At 35.5% G+C, this 18,469-nt stretch overlaps 1 protein-coding gene across 11 annotated transcripts in view; it reads right to left on the bottom strand.

Annotated features, from left to right (window-relative positions):
* APC (APC regulator of WNT signaling pathway) overlaps positions 1–18,469 on the bottom strand; it is a 175,165-nt gene that overhangs the window by 75,684 nt on the left and 81,012 nt on the right. For 3 of the 11 annotated variants that reach the window (XM_047823779.1, XM_047824130.1, XM_047824316.1), the window contains exons 1-2: positions 16,570–16,615; positions 126–278 (exon numbers count right to left, since the gene is read on the bottom strand). The exons of 5 other annotated variants lie outside the window; for them this stretch is intronic. In XM_047823779.1, coding sequence (XP_047679735.1) covers positions 126–260 — 135 coding nt within the window. In that variant the 5' untranslated portion in view covers positions 261–278; positions 16,570–16,615. Of the gene's footprint in view, positions 1–125; positions 279–16,569; positions 16,616–18,469 lie in introns of those variants that run through there. 3 more of the 11 variants (XM_047823921.1, XM_047823849.1, XM_047823988.1) reach the window with 1 other exon arrangement.

Genomic DNA, 18,469 nt, shown 5'->3' with positions numbered 1-18,469 from the left:
GTTTACATATTACTGCTGAACTTAAAATACACGTTTAAGTAAGCAAAGTATCTAACCCCAAGTTTACAGGAGGGAATACTGAATAAAAATGGATAAACTACAATTAAAAGTCACAGTCTTGATACCTTCATATTAGATGCCTCAGTTTCCAGTTTTGTAAGATGATTGGAATTATCTTCTAGCTCTTGTCGAAGATTTGAGTTCTCCATCTTCAGTGCCTCAACTTGCTTTAACAACTGATCATATGAAGCTGCAGCCATCCTTGGCTACCCTTGGACCTATAAGGTTAAAAAGGATTTTGAAATTCACTACTAAAAAAATCGTGGCTGCTTGTTTATAAAGAAAGGGATTAAGAAACAAAACTCTGGAGACATTTAATAAGAACTGTGTTAATTAGCAGTAATGGTTTCAAACCAATATTGTTCAAGCAGCATCTTTCTAAGAGGATGAAACACTGGAGTCTTAGCTGAAGACAAGGAGGAATAAAATAGAAGAGAACCTCAGTAGTGTTTGATTACATTTGCCTTTTCACAGGTGGATGAGATTTCTGTCAGGTTAGGACTTTCTTCAAGTTTTCAAAGATACTTTAACTGGTCTTACAGGCAAAACTTATGTAATGAAGTATAAGCATTGATAAGAAATTTATATTGGTAACGTTATTTATGGATTTTGTCCAATAGCTACATAACTTTAAAGTCAGAGTGAATTAATGAGATTAGGTATTACATTTTGTCACTTTGATAGAAGGACAGTCTTAAGTATCATCCTTGGGGAAGTAGTTAGTTCTGAACTTTCAAGAAGGCCTCATTAAAAAGGTAGCCACTTAACAGAATGAATACAAAGGACAGCCCTAGATTGAGAATTCAAATCTTTTTGATAGGAAGATGAAAAATAAGAATTACTAATACAAAGTTCTATTACATTTATTAAAAAAGATGAATATAATAGGCCATGCTATAGCATATGCGGTCTTTGGACCCACTGTGCTCAGAATGAGGCCAAAAGACATTTAAAGAAAACTGATGATTTTGGAAGTAGAAATTGTCAAAGAGAAGTGAGGTAGACTGGCAATTAATTACATCACTTTGAAAGAAGAAGGAAGAAAAGAAAGATATGGAAGATAGCTAGGTAGTAAGAGATCCTTAGTATGAAGAATTAGAGACTGCTAAGAGTTAGATTAAGACTAACCAAATTCAGAAGACCCAGATTCTCTTTTTAGTTTAATCCCAAACACAATTTAGAATAAATAAAATTCTGCCTACCTTAATTCTTTTAGAACTAAAAAGTATTACAAAAGTTTGTCTGTAAACGATACTTAAAGATCTTGACATAAGAAGATGCTTCTGTAATAAAATCCACTACACAAATCAAGGCAGCCAGGTTATAACACTAACTAGTCAAGACAATATTGGAGTTCAGCAACTGGAAGGCCCTTAACAAGGAAAAACAAAGGACTCTGATATAGCCATTTCTTTGAGTTAATGATATATTTGGTGCAACCCATTGTCATCTGAGGAGGAAAGTGAGTCGTGGGAGGTGGCCAATCACTGACAAAAATCTTTACGATTGAAAACAATGAGAACTAGATTTGTATTTGGAGACCCAGGTCTTAATTTCAGGCTTGGTCATGGTTTAATCTTTGTCCCTGCATTTTAATTCCTTTCACCATTTGTAAAATGGCTATCTACTACTATCTGCACAAATACAGGGATACTGTTAGTGCTTTCTTCTGCAGCACGTATATTACAGGGATACGTAGACCCAATGTCAATCTGTTTTAAGCTTCTGTCCTGTGACCAAGGGACAAAAGGTAACGAAGTAATTCAGCCACTTGAAAAGTACAGAGACATCTCTAAAATGAAAGAGAAACTCATGGGTATGATCATTAATCTGCTTTACATCATCCCATTAACAAGTGGGTCTGAAAATATATTAAAAACCATGTAGCAGAAGTGGGGAACTGACAGAATTTAATAATGCAAGCCCTGAAATTCTTTATTTCAAATAACATTTTAACAGGCAACTTTGCACTAAAATAATAAAATATTAAAGGTAACTAACACTGGAAAGAGACAGGTATACACAGGTATGTGAAGACATGGAGACCTCACACAATCACAGAAAGAGCCAGTTGGGCAAAATGAGCATAGACGAAGCGTTCTTTACTGAAGGGAAAAAATTCAACCCTTCATATGGATAATTAAAACATTTGAACACTTTTCCCCCCTTCCAGAATCACAATCATAATTTGATAGGAACAAGAAGATGTTTCACGGAGTAATACTCCCTTGTATTCTTTTAAATAGTTGCAACCATTCTTCCCTAAGTTAAAACTGCTTGATGCAAAATTTGAGAAATCATAAATTTACTTTAGAACACCTTTTATACAATCATTAGAATTACATGCCAAATAGATCTTAATTGCAAGTCACTCAACAACATTAAAAAACTGAAAATTTAGCTCATGAAATTAATAAAACCTCTGAATCTTTCACTTTAATGAGAGTATGAAAAACAAACTTAGAAGTATCCGAAGAAATTAACGCAAGGAGGAAGAAAAGTTGCAGGCTGGTAAGATATTCAATTAGAATTAAATTTGGAGTTATCATTATTACTAATGTAAGAAGTCTGGGATCATTTTTTTTTTTAAATCAGTGAAACTGTTTTTATTGTTTTGTTTTGATGGATTAAAAAATATGTATTTGCTAGCACTTTTAGGTGGTAATAAGAGGAAAATACTAACAGAAAGAGAACAAAGCAAAAGAATCCTAAAAGACTACTTTGCTCAACTGTATGCAAATAAACTTGAAAACTTAAATAGGTAATTTTCTAGAAAATGTAATCAATCAAAACTAACAGCAAAGAGAAAGAAAATCTAAAATTTATAATAAAAATCACTATTAGAAAATCGACATCATTGAACATACTAATAGATCTACACAGAAAACAAAATATGATCCTGGCAAAGGTGATGAAAAGATGTTCTACAAATACAATGCTCATTCTTGGTTGAGAATACTGAATGTAAAAGGACTCTTCTTTAACATGACATCAGCCCCAAAGCCAGCACCATATTTAATGTGAAAACAGTGGATCTATTTCCAAAGTCAGGGAAGCCCATTTTTACCCCTATGTTACTCACTGCACTAGAGTAATGAAGTTAAAAGGAATAAAATTGGCAGATGAAATAATTATATACCTAGAATATCCCAAAGAATCAACTAAATATTACTATAAGGTAACTGAGGTATTTAGCATAGTCCAAAACATACAGAAATCTTTCCTTTTTATGTGCAAAGAGAAATCAGAGAGAAGATGAAATGGAAGGAAAAGTCCCTATTTCTAATTTTTAGGAGTATAAAATACTTAGGCATAAACTAAACAAAGAGTCCAAAACATATATGAGGAAATATAAACACACCTTGTTCATGTACATAAAGATTCAGTATCATGAAGATGTCATTTCCCCCAACTTAATTTATAAATCTTATACAGTCCCAGTAAAAATGCTACATAAGGTTTGTTTTCATTTGTTTTCTGTAGCTAGACATTTGGAAAAATAAGCAAAAAAGGGAAAATATGAAAAAAGAGAAGGACTAGAACTACCACATATTAAAATATTGTACAAAGCCTTTATAAATAAAAAAAAGTATATAGTTAACTACATTGTACCAATACGTTCATTTTTTAGTCCTGATACTTGTACTGTGAATATGTAAGATGTTAACATTATGGGAAGCTGGGAAGTTGAGTGAAGGGTATACAGGAAATTACTATACTATTTTTCCAACTCTTTTTTAAGTCCAAAGTCATTTTTGGGGGTGCCTGGGTGGCTCAGTTGGTTGGGCACCTGACTTTGGCTCAGGTCATGGTCTCACAGGTTGGGGTTCAAGCCCTGTGTCAGGCTCCATGCTGACAGCTCAGAGCCTGCCTGCTTCAGATTCTGTGTCTCCCTCTCTCTCTCTCTCTCTCTCTCTCTCTGCCTCTCCCCAGCTCGTGCTCTCTCTCAAAAATAAATAACCTTATTTTAAAAAGTTTTTAAAAAAGTTTTTAAAACTTAGGATATCATCATTTGAATAGGTCAACCATGGGAACACACACACACACACACACACACACACAAATCCATAAGTAAATACATGTAAATTTAGTCATAATGAAGGTAGCATTTCAAATACATGTGAAAAGTTGGGCTTTAAATATGGGCACTGGGCAAAAGGACAGCCATAAGAAAATAGATAAAATCGCATCTACTACTCATATTACACACTAATATGAATCGGAGAAGGAACAGAGATTTAAATGTTTAAGAACATTATATTGCACTTAAATTAAGGAAACAGTTTTGTTTTTTAATTAAAGATATTTAAATGGAATACACCCTCTTTTGGAGTTCTCTGATGATGTCTGTAGAGTAGGAGTAAAAGATCAGGTATGTTACTTCAAGCAAGTGGGAGTTTTTATTTGGTATAAAAGCATAACTACTTTTAAATAAATAGGATACAACTGTGCAGTGGAATACTACACTGGCATTAAAAAGAATGAAGTTGATGTTAAGAAAAAAAAGGCAACCCCCCCCCCCCAAAAAACCCCAAAAGAGTGCAGGTCATTGCATCTCATATGGTCCATCCTGTTATATTAAAAGGACTGTGTAAGCATAAAAAATGTCACCGAAAGGATATACAAAAATATAGTTATTGTCTCTAGGAAAAAAAAGGTCTGAGGTCTGCTGAGAAGCCTTCTTTGATACCTTTTAGTAGAGTTTGAAGATTAAAGCAAAAAGTTGGTTCTTTGAAAAGGCTAAATATGATTAGACAGAGAGAAGAGACCAAATACAGAATATGAACAAAATTTGGAAGGGCGTTGCTGATTTAAGAAGAAATAGAAAACCTTAATAGTTCTATAACTATTGAAAAATTGGAGCAGTAAATATTTTCTCCCTTCTTTTCCCAACACAAAAAAACACCAGATCCAAACAGTTTTACATACACTTTCTACCAAACATTTAAGAAACAAATCATTCCAACTTTATAAAACTTTCCCAGGAATAGAAATAATAGTTAACATGCATTCTATCAGGCCAATACAATTATGATATAAAAGTCAAAGGTAGTGGAAAAATAATTATGGCTAATATTATCATGAATATTAATACAAAAATCCTGAACAAAGTATCAGGAAGCAGGATATATTAGTATACAGTAAAGAAACTATAGCAGAATCAGGCTGGGTTATCCTATGAATCAAAGGACTTTAACATTATATCATTTATGTGTCATTCACTACATTAAAATATTATATAAGAAAAATCATATGATCATCTCTATAGACAAATATCATTTGATAAAAGTCATCAGCTATGCAAGAAAAAAAACTCTTAATAAACTGGAAACATAATGGAAGCTGGCAAAAGCTAAACATTTTTAACAGTGAAATGTTAGGGGCATTCTTTTTAAAATGAAGAATAAGATAAGGATGTCTATTATTACCACTTTCATTCAACACAATCCTTGAAGTCCTACTTACTAATTAGCACAGTAAATTTTTTTGAAAGAATAATGATTGGAGAGGCATTAACAAAGGATAAAAATTTTAAATTATGAAAATTTAAGAAGTTTGTCAGATACAAAAATCATTATACTAAAAAAGTTTTGTTTGTTTTAAATATGAAATTTATTGTCAAATTGGTTTCCATACAACACTCAGTGCTCATCCCAAAAGGTGCCCTCCTCAATGCCCATCACCCACCCTCCCCTCCCTCCCACCTAAAAAAAAAAGTTTTAATTCCAAGCAGAGTCCTCACCTATTTTTAATTCTTCTTCTTTAAAAAATTTTCTTTTTAAATTTTAGAGAGACAGACAGAGAGAACACATGAGCAGGGAAGAGGAGCAGAGGAAGAGAGAGAATCTTAAGTAGGCTCCATGCTCAGTGCAGAACCGAGCATGGGGCTCAATCCCACAACCCTGGGGTCATGACCTGAGCGGAAATAAAAAGTCGGACACTCAACTGGCTGAGTCACCCTGGCACCCAATTCTTTTATCTTTATTTAACAACCAATGCAGGTCCTTATCTTCCATTCTACTTCTCTTCCTATTCTCTACTAAGACCCAATAGGTGATGATATTCAGTTTCCTATCTGCTATATTCTTTGCTCAATCCTTCCTTTCCTTGCATTCTGTAAATGCCTACTTACTTTGGCTGGAGTCTATCCAAGCCTATTCCCAGTAAGGACAAGCTCCAAGATGGCCACCAAAATTACCTGAATTGGCAAACATTTTCTGAAAAGGCTTTGTGAGCCCTAAGATTTCTGTCACAATCACCTTTTTGTTTTAACACAAAAGCAGCCACAGATAATACCTAAATAAATGGGCATGACCATGTTCCAATAAAACTTATTTTACAAAGACAATGGCAGTTTGCTGACACCTGGCCCAGAACATGAATTTCCAATTCTGGTATTTAAACACCCCAAGGTAGCCCAGATAATTTCAGGTATTTAAACACCCCAAGGTAGCCCAGATAGTTTCAAAGGCTACTGAAAAATTCTCAAGATTAGTATTTCACTTTTATTTATTTATTTATTTAAAACATTTTTTTTTTTCAACGTTTATTTATTTTTGGGACAGAGAGAGACAGAGCATGAACGGGGGAGGGGCAGAGAGAGAGAGGGAGACACAGAATCGGAAACAGGCTCCAGGCTCTGAGCCATCAGCCCAGAGCCCGACGCGGGGCTCGAACTCACGGACCGCGAGATCGTGACCTGGCTGAAGTCGGACGCTTAACCGACTGCGCCACCCAGGCGCCCTAGTATTTCACTTTTAAATAACAGGAAACAACCTGCTACGCTGGAAACAACAGAGAACTAAGAAGTCTTAAGGTCCTCGATTAATTTTTAGCAATCATTTTTAATTTCCATGATTTCTTCATCTTCCAGAAATTTGCTGCAATCTCTATTTGGTTCCCTCTCACTCTATGGCATTATAAGTACATACCTTAAAAAAAACTTTTTTTTACTATCACTTAAATGGGGTCTTAGGAGAAAGAGGTGATAAATGCCAGTGATTAATTTACTAGCTGGCATGAGAAACTCTATTTTTACTTTAAGGTTTTTAATTCATATAGAATTGCTGTTTTTATATATGGTATGAGTATAGTACTTTATTGTCTCCCATATGGAGAACCAATTATATCAGCACTATTTATTAAATAAAACATTTCCTTTCCACTGAACAGAAATGTTATTTCTTATCATTTGCTAAACTCTCATGTATACTTAGAAGTGTTATTGCATTACATTTCTATTAATTTGAGGCAGATTACATTTCTATGATACTAAATCTAACTTCTCTCTGTCATGAATAATTCAAGTCCTTCAATCAAATTTTCTAGTTTTTTTTCAAGAAACGTTCCTATGCCTTTTCTATCAAATTTATTTGTTTTTTTGTTGTTGTTTTATTTGCCGTGAATAAACACCATTCCATGCCAGATACTGCTAATACCGGTTAAGAACTACTGATTTTATTTAATACATATTCCTTACGCACCCACCTTCTCAAATTATCCCATAAATTCTAATAGCTTTTCTTATGTATTTTCTGGGTATAATTATATAAATTATAAGTAAAGATAATTTTTGTCTCTTCTTTCCCAGTATTTACACATTCCTTATCTTGTTAGCTTGAAACTTCAAAATAACGTTGCATAGTGATCTTATCCCTGATTTTAATAGGAATGGTTTAGTGTTTCACCATTTTATAGTCTTGCTCTTAAGATTTCAGTAAATAATTTTTAGGCATTTTCCTTTTAAGTTTTTATTATTTGATTCATTAATAGTTCACTAGTAAATTATTTCTTCTAGCTTTTCAAGTGGATTACCACAGAGTTGTATATGTTCTCTCATTTAAAAATTTGCCACTTTTCTTATTTGTGCTCTTTTGGTCCTTTGTTTTCTTAATCAGACTTGGTAGTGTTTCATCTGTTTTATTGATCTTTACCAAAAAAATAAACTTTTGGTGTTATATATCCTTTCTACAAGTTTATTACTTTACTCATTTCTGTATTTATCCTTAACTAATTACATTAATTCCAACTGATTTATTTTGTTCTTGTTATTTAAACTGAATATTAATTCATTTATTTCCTTACTCTATTTACATGTTCGTTTATCAATTTCTATCTTAATAATATAAGTACTTAAGGGTATTAATTTTCTTCTCAGTGTAAGCTTGGCTATGTCCCATAGGTTTTAGTATAAAGTGTTTTCCTTTTTATTTCTTGACAATTCATAACTTCAATAGATTTCCTCTTTGATCTAGGGGGAAACTAGATCTTTCTCAATTATTAAGTGTATAAAATGACTTGAGTCATTTTTTTATTGCCACTAACTGATTATTTATTAGACTGGAGACTGTTGCCCTCAAAACTGCTACTATTCAGAATTTTTTAAGGTTTGCCTTGTGGCGAAGAACATGACTAATTTTCAGAAATAACCCACTGAAATTTTAAAAAAGGAAAAAGTGTAAAAAGTTCTATCACTTAAATCCTTTATATGTGCTTTTCTGTGTATTTGGTATGTGAAATTTATAAAGTCTACCATTTATTGCATACTTAAAATACACTATGTAGTACAAGTGCCCTACATATATATCTCATTTAATCTTCAAAACTGTAAGGTAGCTATCACTCACCATTTTAGAGTTAAGGGATGGGACTTCAAAATGCTAAATAATTTTCATAAGAACACAAATCAAGTTGCTAAGCCAGATTTCAAACTCCTGTTTCTAATGCTCATGCTTTTAAAGACCATATAATACTATCTTTATGTGGTTTTCATGACCTGTTATATCGGTTAAGTCTACCAAACTTCCAAACTTATGTTCTACTAGGTCTCAATATAACCCTTCTCAAATCCCTCCTCATTATCCCGTGTAGACTATTTTGTACTTTTGTTCACAATTTGTCTTTTTGAATGTCCCTTCCTTTTTTTCCTCTGCTTTGCAGTATCTCCATCGTTTAAGGCATAGTTCTGTTGCCTTAACATAAAATCTTCCTGTCCTCTCCAGCCAATAATGAGTCTTTCTGCTGCTGCTGAGTTTTTGATGAGTTTTGTTTTCTCCACCTTTAAGACAAAGTTTATTATTGAACACTTAGACAGATTTTGTTGTTTTTAGGAGAGAGAGAGAGAGAGAGAGCATGAACGGGGGAGAGGGGCAGAGGGAGAGTGACAGAGAATCGTAAGCAGGCTCCATGCTCAGTGCAGAGCTTGATGCGGGGTTCAATCTCAGGACCACAAGATCACGACCTGAGCCAAAATAAGAGTCAGACATTCAACTGACTGAGCCACCCAGCCACCTCTCGAATACTTAGCTTTTGTTAATTCCCAAATGCTTTATTCTGTGACAGCCACAAAAAGACAAATAACAAGCAGGAATAAACTGAAGCAGTGCTTTATCAGCCACAGAGAGCAAGGAAGAGAAAAAGAGGATACAAGTTCAAAGAATGTCTAAGATGACTTTTCCATTAAAATAGTAAGATGATGGGGGCGCCTGGGTGGCTCAGTTGGTTAGATGTCCAACTTTGGCTCGGGTCATGATCTCGCGGTTTGTGATGTCAAGCCCCCTGTCGGGCTCTGTGCTGACAGCTCAGAGCCTGGAGCCTGCTTTGGATTCTGTGTCTCCCTCTCTGTCTGCCCTTCCCCCACTCATGGGCACATGCGTTCTCTCTCTCTGTCTCTCTCTCTCAATAATATATAAACGTTAAAAAAAATTTTTTTTAAATAGTAAGATGATGGATTTCTCTCTATGGCTATACAATTGAAATCAACAAACATTTGACAATTTACTATTCACAAGACACCATACAAATATTATATAGAGATTTTGTTAGGTTGAAATGTGTTCTCCAAAAAGATACATTGAATCACAGGTAGGTAGCCCCTAGTATCTCTGAAAAGTGACCTTATTTGGAAGCAGGTCTTTGTACATGTAATCAAGTTAAGATAAGGTCTTAACAGATTAAGGTGAGCCCTGAATCCAATGACTGGTATCCTTAAAACAAGACCAAGTGAAGAGATGGAATCACCAAGACAGAGGGAAAATGCCATGTAACAATGGAGGCAAAAACTGGAGTTTGCTCCAGTGGAGGCAATGGAGGCAAAAACTGGCAGCTGCAAGCAAAGGAATGCCAAAGATTGCCAGCAACCACCAGGAGCTAGGGAGAGAGACACGGAATAGATTCTCCCTTAGTATCTCCAGGAAGGAACCAATCTTGATGACACCTTGATTTCGGATTTCTAGTTTCCAGAACTGTAAAGAAATAGATTTCTACAGTTTTAAGCTGCTAGTCTGTGGTACTCTGTCACAAGAGCCTTATGAGACCAATGCAAGGAGAAAGATAAGTTGAAACATTCCTTATTCTCAAGTATTTTATTATCTAGCAAAGGAGTAATATTCTAGCAGCATGGGTAAATCAGGTGAGTATACAAATGTATCAGATGTTTGTGTACTACCTTACATTCTCCTGGTTGCCTTTAACTTCAGATGTAAACTGACTGTACATTAGCTATACCGGGTATCTTTTGCTTTCTGTCTTAGAGACACCCCAGCATGGGTCCCCGACATTCATGCATGTACAACCGATAAAAGAATGAATGTTTGATGGGGCAATCTTTGACTAAAGGGGAATGGAAGCTAGTATATATACTCTTTTTATGGTTGGATAATTAATTCTATGCGGTTCCTCAGAAAGTCCTAACAGATCAAGCCACCGTTTTCCAAAGTGACAACTGACTTGAGAATCTATACTTATTCTGGCTGTCCCTTTTCACTTAACTCTTTCTAGCCCTCTATTCCTAGAATCACTTCCTAAAAAAAGTACTTCATCCAAGGCCTTGTCTCAAGATTCTGACTTACAGGGGAACCAGGCTAAGATGCAAACTATTTACAATCCGAGGGCAAATACAGGGCTCCTGTGTGGCTCAGGTGGTTGAGTATCTAACTCTTGATTTTGGCTCAGGTCATAACATCATGACCATGATATTGAGAACCTGCATCCGACTCCGTGCTGAGCATGGAGCCTGCGTAAGATTCTCTCTCCCTCTCCCTTTGCCTCCCCCTTCCACGCCTTCTCTCTCTCTCTCAAAAAAAAAAAAAATACAAATTTGTATTAAAAAACATTTGATAGAATGCTACGGAAGTAATACCTTGCTGAGAAAATTAGGAAAAACATTGAGAATGCAAAAGCCATTTAAGAAGGGACTTGAAAGATGGCATAAATAGTAACAAACATAAAGGTAAGAGGTTAGTATTTCAGAAAAAGGAACAGCATGATCAAAGTTCAGAGGTTAGAAAAATGATGTATATTTGGGAAAATAGATAGCAATTTAATTTAGCTGAAATCCAGTGTAGAGGAATCAGGGAAAAGAGGGAAGTAAGAGCATAAATATGGTCTGGAACCACATTGTGGTTGGGTGACTTCATACTGTGAGGAAGAAGAGGTTTGGACAGAGTAGCTACAGAAATGGTACGATAACGAGCCTAAAAGGTAGGAGGCCATGTTGCTTTAACGTTTCTATTATAAACCATATCAGAAGTAGGTGATACACTGACATAGATTAAGTGATAATAAAACCAAAAATCTAAAAGTAGTTGGTGGAATATTATTTCAATACTCTTCAATGTTATATTTACCATATGAGTGACATTATACCCTATACTTTAAACAAATCTGGTACTCGAAAATCTGAATTTACCTAAAAAAGTAACCTTCATCCCCAAAAGTATAACTAACTTAAAAACAAAAACTACAAAACTTCAGCTTAAAAAAAAATAAAGAACTGTGTGTATATATGCCTACAGTAGACAGAACAATGGCCCCAAGAAGATGTCCACATCCTAATCCCTGAAACCCATAAACGTGTTACTTTACATAGCTTAAGGGACTTTGATATGATTAAGTTAAGGATCTTGACATGGGGAGATTTTCCTGAATTATATAGCTGGACCTAAGGTAATCACAAGGGCTCTTCTAAGGGGACAGAAGGGTCAGAGTCAGAAAAGCATATGTGACAACAGAAACAAAGGGTCAGAGTCAGAGAGAGATTTAATATGCTGCTGACAATGAAGACAGAAGAAGGGGCTACAAGCCAATAGAGGTGGCCTCTAGAAGCTAGAAAAAAAGGAAATGGATTCTCCCCTGTAGCCTCTGGAAGAAATGCAGTACTGCTGCTATTCTAATTTTGAACCAGTGAAAACCATTTTAGACTTCTGTCCTCTAGGGCTGTAAGATAATAAATGTGTGGTCTCAAACCACCAAATTTGTGGTAATTTGTTACAACAGCAATAAGAAAAAATGCCCTATGATCCAGAGATCCCTCTCCTAGGAATAAATTCATTCCACTGAAATTTCTCACTGGCCATGTAGTTTAAAACATATCTACAATTTCTTTGACCCTATTCCTTCAAAAGGTAGAGCTTAATTTATCTTCCCTTGTGTGAGCTAGACTTAATGACTCACTTCTAATAAAGAAAATATGGTAGCGGTGTGACTTTTGAAACTATGTCTTAGATGGCTTACTTCTTGATCTTTCTTTCTGGGATCAAGGGAAAAAGCCAGCTGCCCTGTCAAGAAGATACTCAAGCTGCTCCATGGAGAGGCCTATGGCAAAGAACTGAGGCCTCTTGCCAAAAGTCAAGAGAAACAGGCTATGTGAGATCCATCTTGGAAGTGGATTCTCCAGTTGAGTCAAACCTTCAGATGACTGTAGCCCTGGCTGACATCTTGACCGCAACTTCATGAGATTGTAAGCCAGACTACACTTTGAATTTCTGCTCCACAGAAACTCTAAAATAATAAATATTTGCTGTTTAAGCCATTAAGATTTGCAGTAACTTTTTATGCAGTATGAAACTAACATAGTCTATAAAGAGTCATGTCGTAGGATGTACAATGTAGCAGTGTGTGTGGTAAAAAGAGATTTGGAAAAAACCTAGGACCCTCCCAGAGGACTAATGATAGATACTACATAACACTATACAGAAGAGTTAGCACAAAAAACTACACAGACATAAAATATGTAGATCTTAAAAACAGTATTGAATTAAAAATGTTCAAAAATTATGTAAATTAAAAAACAAATTTGGGTACATACCCCAAAGGAATGAAAGCAGGGACTCAGAGATTATTTGTACACCCACCTTCCCAGCAACATTATTCACAATACCTGAAGATGGAAGAAAACCGAGTCCACCCACAGATGAATGGATACACAAAATGTGGTATACATACAATATTATTCAGCCTTAAAAAGTTAGGGAGTTACGACACATGCTAACTATTTCACAAGAACTGATGCATGTTTAAGAACACATTTGAATGAGTGCGTAAAAAGGGAGTGGGTGTAGGGTGTGGGAATAAAGCGGATAAGGCTTGCCCTATATGGATTGATGATGTCACGATTTGATTTACAAAAAATAATTTTTGAGAACGTATCTTTTACATAATATGTGAGAAGCCACCTATACCAAAATAAGAGCTGGTGTACCTTTCCTTCTAGAAGCTGACCTGACAGAAATCAAGAACCACAGATTATTGACTATTAGAACTAGAAGATCTAGAAATCATTTCATCCAAACTTCTCACTTTATAGTCAAGACACTTAATATTTGAAAGTAATTTACTTTTCAGAATCATCTGTGATTCCAATCAGATTTTATAAAGCATGGTGTTTCAAATCGCAAACTACCAATTTCTCTAAATTAGACGATACTTTAGGTGATATAAACCCTTAAAGATCCTAGGAGTAGCCAAAGCAATCAGTCTTTAACTAGCAATGACATTTCACTTAGTTCTCTTTTTTGGAGGTAAGTTTCCATGTTTTATTTGATTCTCCAGTACATTTTACAGGTCTGGCATTTTAGTAGGTACTCAAATATGTAGTGAATGTACTCCCTTGAGTACTATTCATCTTCTCTATATTAAAGTGCTCTATCTCATCTTGTGGGCTAAGTAATATTCCACTCAGATTGGAAAGAAAGAAAAGAAAGGAAGGAAGGAAGGAAGGAAGGGGAGCAGGAAGGGAGAAGGTCAAAATTAAGAATAACATTTAATATAAAAAGACTGGTTAAATTATGTGTAATTAATGACACTAAAAAATAGAGAAAAATGATAGGACAAAAATCCACACAGCGTCAATAAATAGCTTTTGATTCAGTTCTCGGGCATATTTATGAATATTTAACTTTTGAATTCCTTAAAGTTCAATTTCAAAGACCACAAAAATCAACAGTTCAGTCTTATGTTAGGTATTTCACACCACAAGAGGAAAGATATAAACTTTTCTTAATTTAGTTATTTATTTAATTCCAGAAAGTACTAAAATTTAATGTTATTCTATTTTAAAGTGTGCATATGATTGAGATGCTCTTTTAAAAAAAAAAGGATGTTATGAATGTCATTATGAAAACTGCTGTCTCTCCATTTGCTTAGCTAGCAGATATTTTACAAAGCATTCTTCTATCATGGTTAGAAACTCAAAACCAAGTAAGATTTATTTTTCATTTAATGAATAATTTGTCAATGACATATTACTTTTCAAATAATTTCTATGACATACTATTCTGTATATTATGTAGTAAGAGATATTATGAAATATTTTATAGACCTATGCCCTTTATATCCTTTTACAATACATGACCTTGGATAAAGTCACAACATAGTTAAGAATACTCTTAACACTTTAAAATGAAAATAATGCTACACCGAGGTATTTAAATAGTAAAATAAGATAACCATAAACTCCCAAAGACTATGCTAACTGAGGTTCAAAGAAATGACTGGTATTAGCTAGTAAATTTCATTTGCAACTTTAATGTGACATCTTTAATTCTAGCTGCAGTTTCCATCAGATTTAAAAAAGAGATCTTAAGGACTATTAACCCTGATATACATGATCAAATAATTCTTAAAGTAGAAATAATTGTTTAAATAAAGAACAAAATTGCTTTAATTTATCAGTGAAAACTTTACATAGTCTAATTTATTCAAGTCCAATTCCTTAATATGTTGAAAAAAAATTACTAAAACAAAATTATAGGTTCTCAGAAGACTTTCTACCACATAAGCACTATTTAAGAGACACTGTCCCTGATCCTCGAGGGCTTTACAAAGCCAATGCCATCCAGTTCAGGGAGTAGGGAGGTGTGGCAGGCTGGCTGTCATAATATGCATAAAGATAAGGTATTTAAAATCATATTTAATCTGAAACCATGTTTTTAGCAAGAAAAAAATAAGTGCAATGAAAACACTCTGTATCAAGAGTATATCTTGTGAGTGTTTACTAAACAAATCTAAAAGAAAAACCTTGGTGCTTTAATTTAAAATATCTGCCTTTGGAGTTTATTCAATAATATCTAAAAGTAACCAAAAGTAATATAAAATTACTTAATACAGATCTTAAATCTTAAGCCTATGAAAAATTTATCACTAATTTTTCATAAAGTAATTCACATTATAGTGATTTATTCTCGAACAACCTAGTTGATGGCATAAAGCTACACTAACAAAGGAAAAGAGCCACACTGCTTCATACATAATTTATTAACATTTCCTATAGGATTTACGTTAAAGGAAAGAATTTGAACATCTCTTCTATGATGTAGAATCAAGTGTCTGATACATCCCACTGCCAAAACATTCACAGCCTGGTATTTTTCCTACTTTAAAAAATTAAGTATTTTTTTTTCTCCTATTCAGTTTACAGTTACAAACTATGGCTTCTTGTAAAAGGAGTTCTACCACCAGCATTGCTGCAAGGTTTCTTATTCCTCTGCAGTTGTCTTTTCAGTCTAACAGAGGGAGAAGAGCACTGCTGCAGTCATCTACAAAATGCCACTACCGTTTCGACTTGTAACTAACAAAGACGCTGGTATCTTTTTGCCACCCTATTCAGAGACTACTGTTCATTTAGATGTGTTGCAAAAGCAGGCACTTTGGTGACCAAAATTTCTCCAATCAACCAAAACCATCACTCAAGCTCTGCAGTATCTGCCTCCTCCCCTTCCTCCTCTCTGAAGTAGCCCTGTCCACTAGATTCACATCAGCCATCAGCAGCAGCTTTGTATCCCCTCTTGGCTACCACTGCATATGTCCTTGTGGCCAGGGAGGAAAAAAAGCCTTTCAATGGGCTAGAGCATTTGCTCCTCGCCATGAATATGTTCCATTCTTTGTTGTCCTCTACCCGTTTCCTTAGATACTGTTATTGCACTCTGTCAACAGGCATTATAAAAACAAAACCTCCTCTAGCTTCAAAAACAGCTTTCTCACCAGACTCCCCTTAAGACTCCTACCCCTCCCCCCTTCTTCCTCTTCTGTCAAAAACCCAGGATCAGAAGCACAGGAAATCCATCTCCTGTGCTGCAGTGGGGGGAAGGGGGGAGACGCCCCTGCCTCCTGGCTTGGCATGTGGCAATAGACCCTGTGCCAAGGAGAGGCCACCGGTTTCAGACAGTGCGAGGGAAAACCGCGTCCCCCTCCCCCCGCAGCAAGCAAGGCTATCGTGGCTCCAGCACTTACCCCATTTCCGAGCCCAGCAGCACCTCCATTCCGTCTCCAGTGACACCCAGGCGGGCTGCGCCAATACAGCCACATGTCGGTCACGTGAGCCCACGCCCAGCCAATCAGCAGGTCCCCGACGGGAATGAGGAGCGCCCTGGTCCGCATCCAGAGGATTACACAGCTGCTTCACGCTCGGTTTCCAGACCCGCACTCCGCACTCCGCAGTAGGGCACCAAGCCCCGCCCCACTGCCCGGCAGCCGAGCCCTAGCCCGCACCCAGTGCTGGTGGGTGCGCCCATATCGCGCCTTTCCCCGGCAACCCACAGAAGCCAAGGAAGCTGACTAGCATAATAGGTTGGGGTGGGGGAGGTTCACAGGGCAGAAAGATGCTGGAGGTAGGTGGGTGAATAATAAATTACATCTCATTTGCTAAGATTTACATTACTTGCGGCACAGAGAAAAAAAATTCTATTAAATATATTACAATGAATCACTTCACATTACAAGTTACCTGTGATTTGTTAAAAATACAGTTACTACAAAAGCTATGATGGCAGCATAGAGTGGTTGAGATCAATCATGGAGTTACAGGGTCCGGAATGAATCTGCTCCTGCCACTCACTAGATGGGTGGACTATAGTCACTTAAAGGCTTAGTGTTTCAATTTCCCCTACAAAATGGGAGAAGTATATACATGATGCAGTATTTACAGCAGTCCCTGACACAGTTAAGTGCTGTTAGCTTCTACTAACCTGAGTGGAAATTCTATATTTCATTTAGAAAAAAAAATTTTTTTTTTTTTACATTTTTATGTATTTTTGAGAGACAGAGCACAAGTGGGGGAGGGGCAGAGGGAGAATGAGACACAGAATCCAAAGCAGGCTCCAGGCTCTGAGCTGGCAGCACAGAGCCCAATGCAGGGCTGAACCCACAAACCTTGAGATCATGACCTGAGCCGAAGTCAGACGCTCAACCGACTGAGCCACCCAGGCGCCCCTTCTATATTTCATTTAAATCGAACCAAGTGAAGCTTAAATTACTTATTTTTAGAAGTTCAAAAGTTCGAAGGACAAATTCAAATTGCCAAGAATTTAAAGTAGATTTAAATTTTGGTTTAAATGGGGGGAGGAGACCAATTTCCATGATATATTTCAAAGGATATTTAACTTCAGATTTTTAAATGAAATGTTATTTACTATCATCTTTTCTTAGTTTTTCAAATCAACAGCATCAAAAGCAGCAAGCTATTAAACAGCATATTTGGAGCATTTCCATTTTATTAAAAATTGTATGAATTAGAAAAATAATAGATATAGCAAAATGCTCATAGACACACAACCACTGTTCACAGTGGTCATCCTTGGAAAGTGGGGTTATGGAGTTATTTCTTTTTCCTTTGTGCTTTTGAATATTTTTCTCTTTGTGTTTATCTTATAATGCCATACATGTATATACATACGTATATATACATACATATATAGCAAATATATATACACACCATATCTGTATATGCCATATATAATGCCATATATATATATGGCAAATAATACCCTCTAAATATTGTTGGATGAACACATGAACACTGACCACATATTACTAGTAATTACAAAATTATATATTAAAAGTTTAAATACATTTAGAAATAATTTCTCTTCATATTTGAAATAAAGGAAACATGTGAATCAATTTGATTCTATCTAAAATATCCCTTTCGTCAGGATGACTTAGTTTTACAAAAGGCTTTCAATCTCTTACCGAAAGTGCATGATTCACTGAACAAGACTTAATTATTTACAGTCATTGAGTATTTGTGACAAATCCAGAATAGATGATAATTCCTCATAAGGCCTAAACTTCTGGAAAGAAAAAGTACCCTTCAAAACAAAGAATACATTTTAGAAGCTCCTAAAAATAACTT

The sequence above is a fragment of the Prionailurus viverrinus genome, chromosome A1, assembly GCF_022837055.1.
Source record: "Prionailurus viverrinus isolate Anna chromosome A1, UM_Priviv_1.0, whole genome shotgun sequence".
NCBI lineage: Eukaryota > Metazoa > Chordata > Mammalia > Carnivora > Felidae > Prionailurus > Prionailurus viverrinus.
Note: the sequence above shows the minus strand (reverse complement) of the source record. Positions and strands in the feature narration are given on the sequence as shown.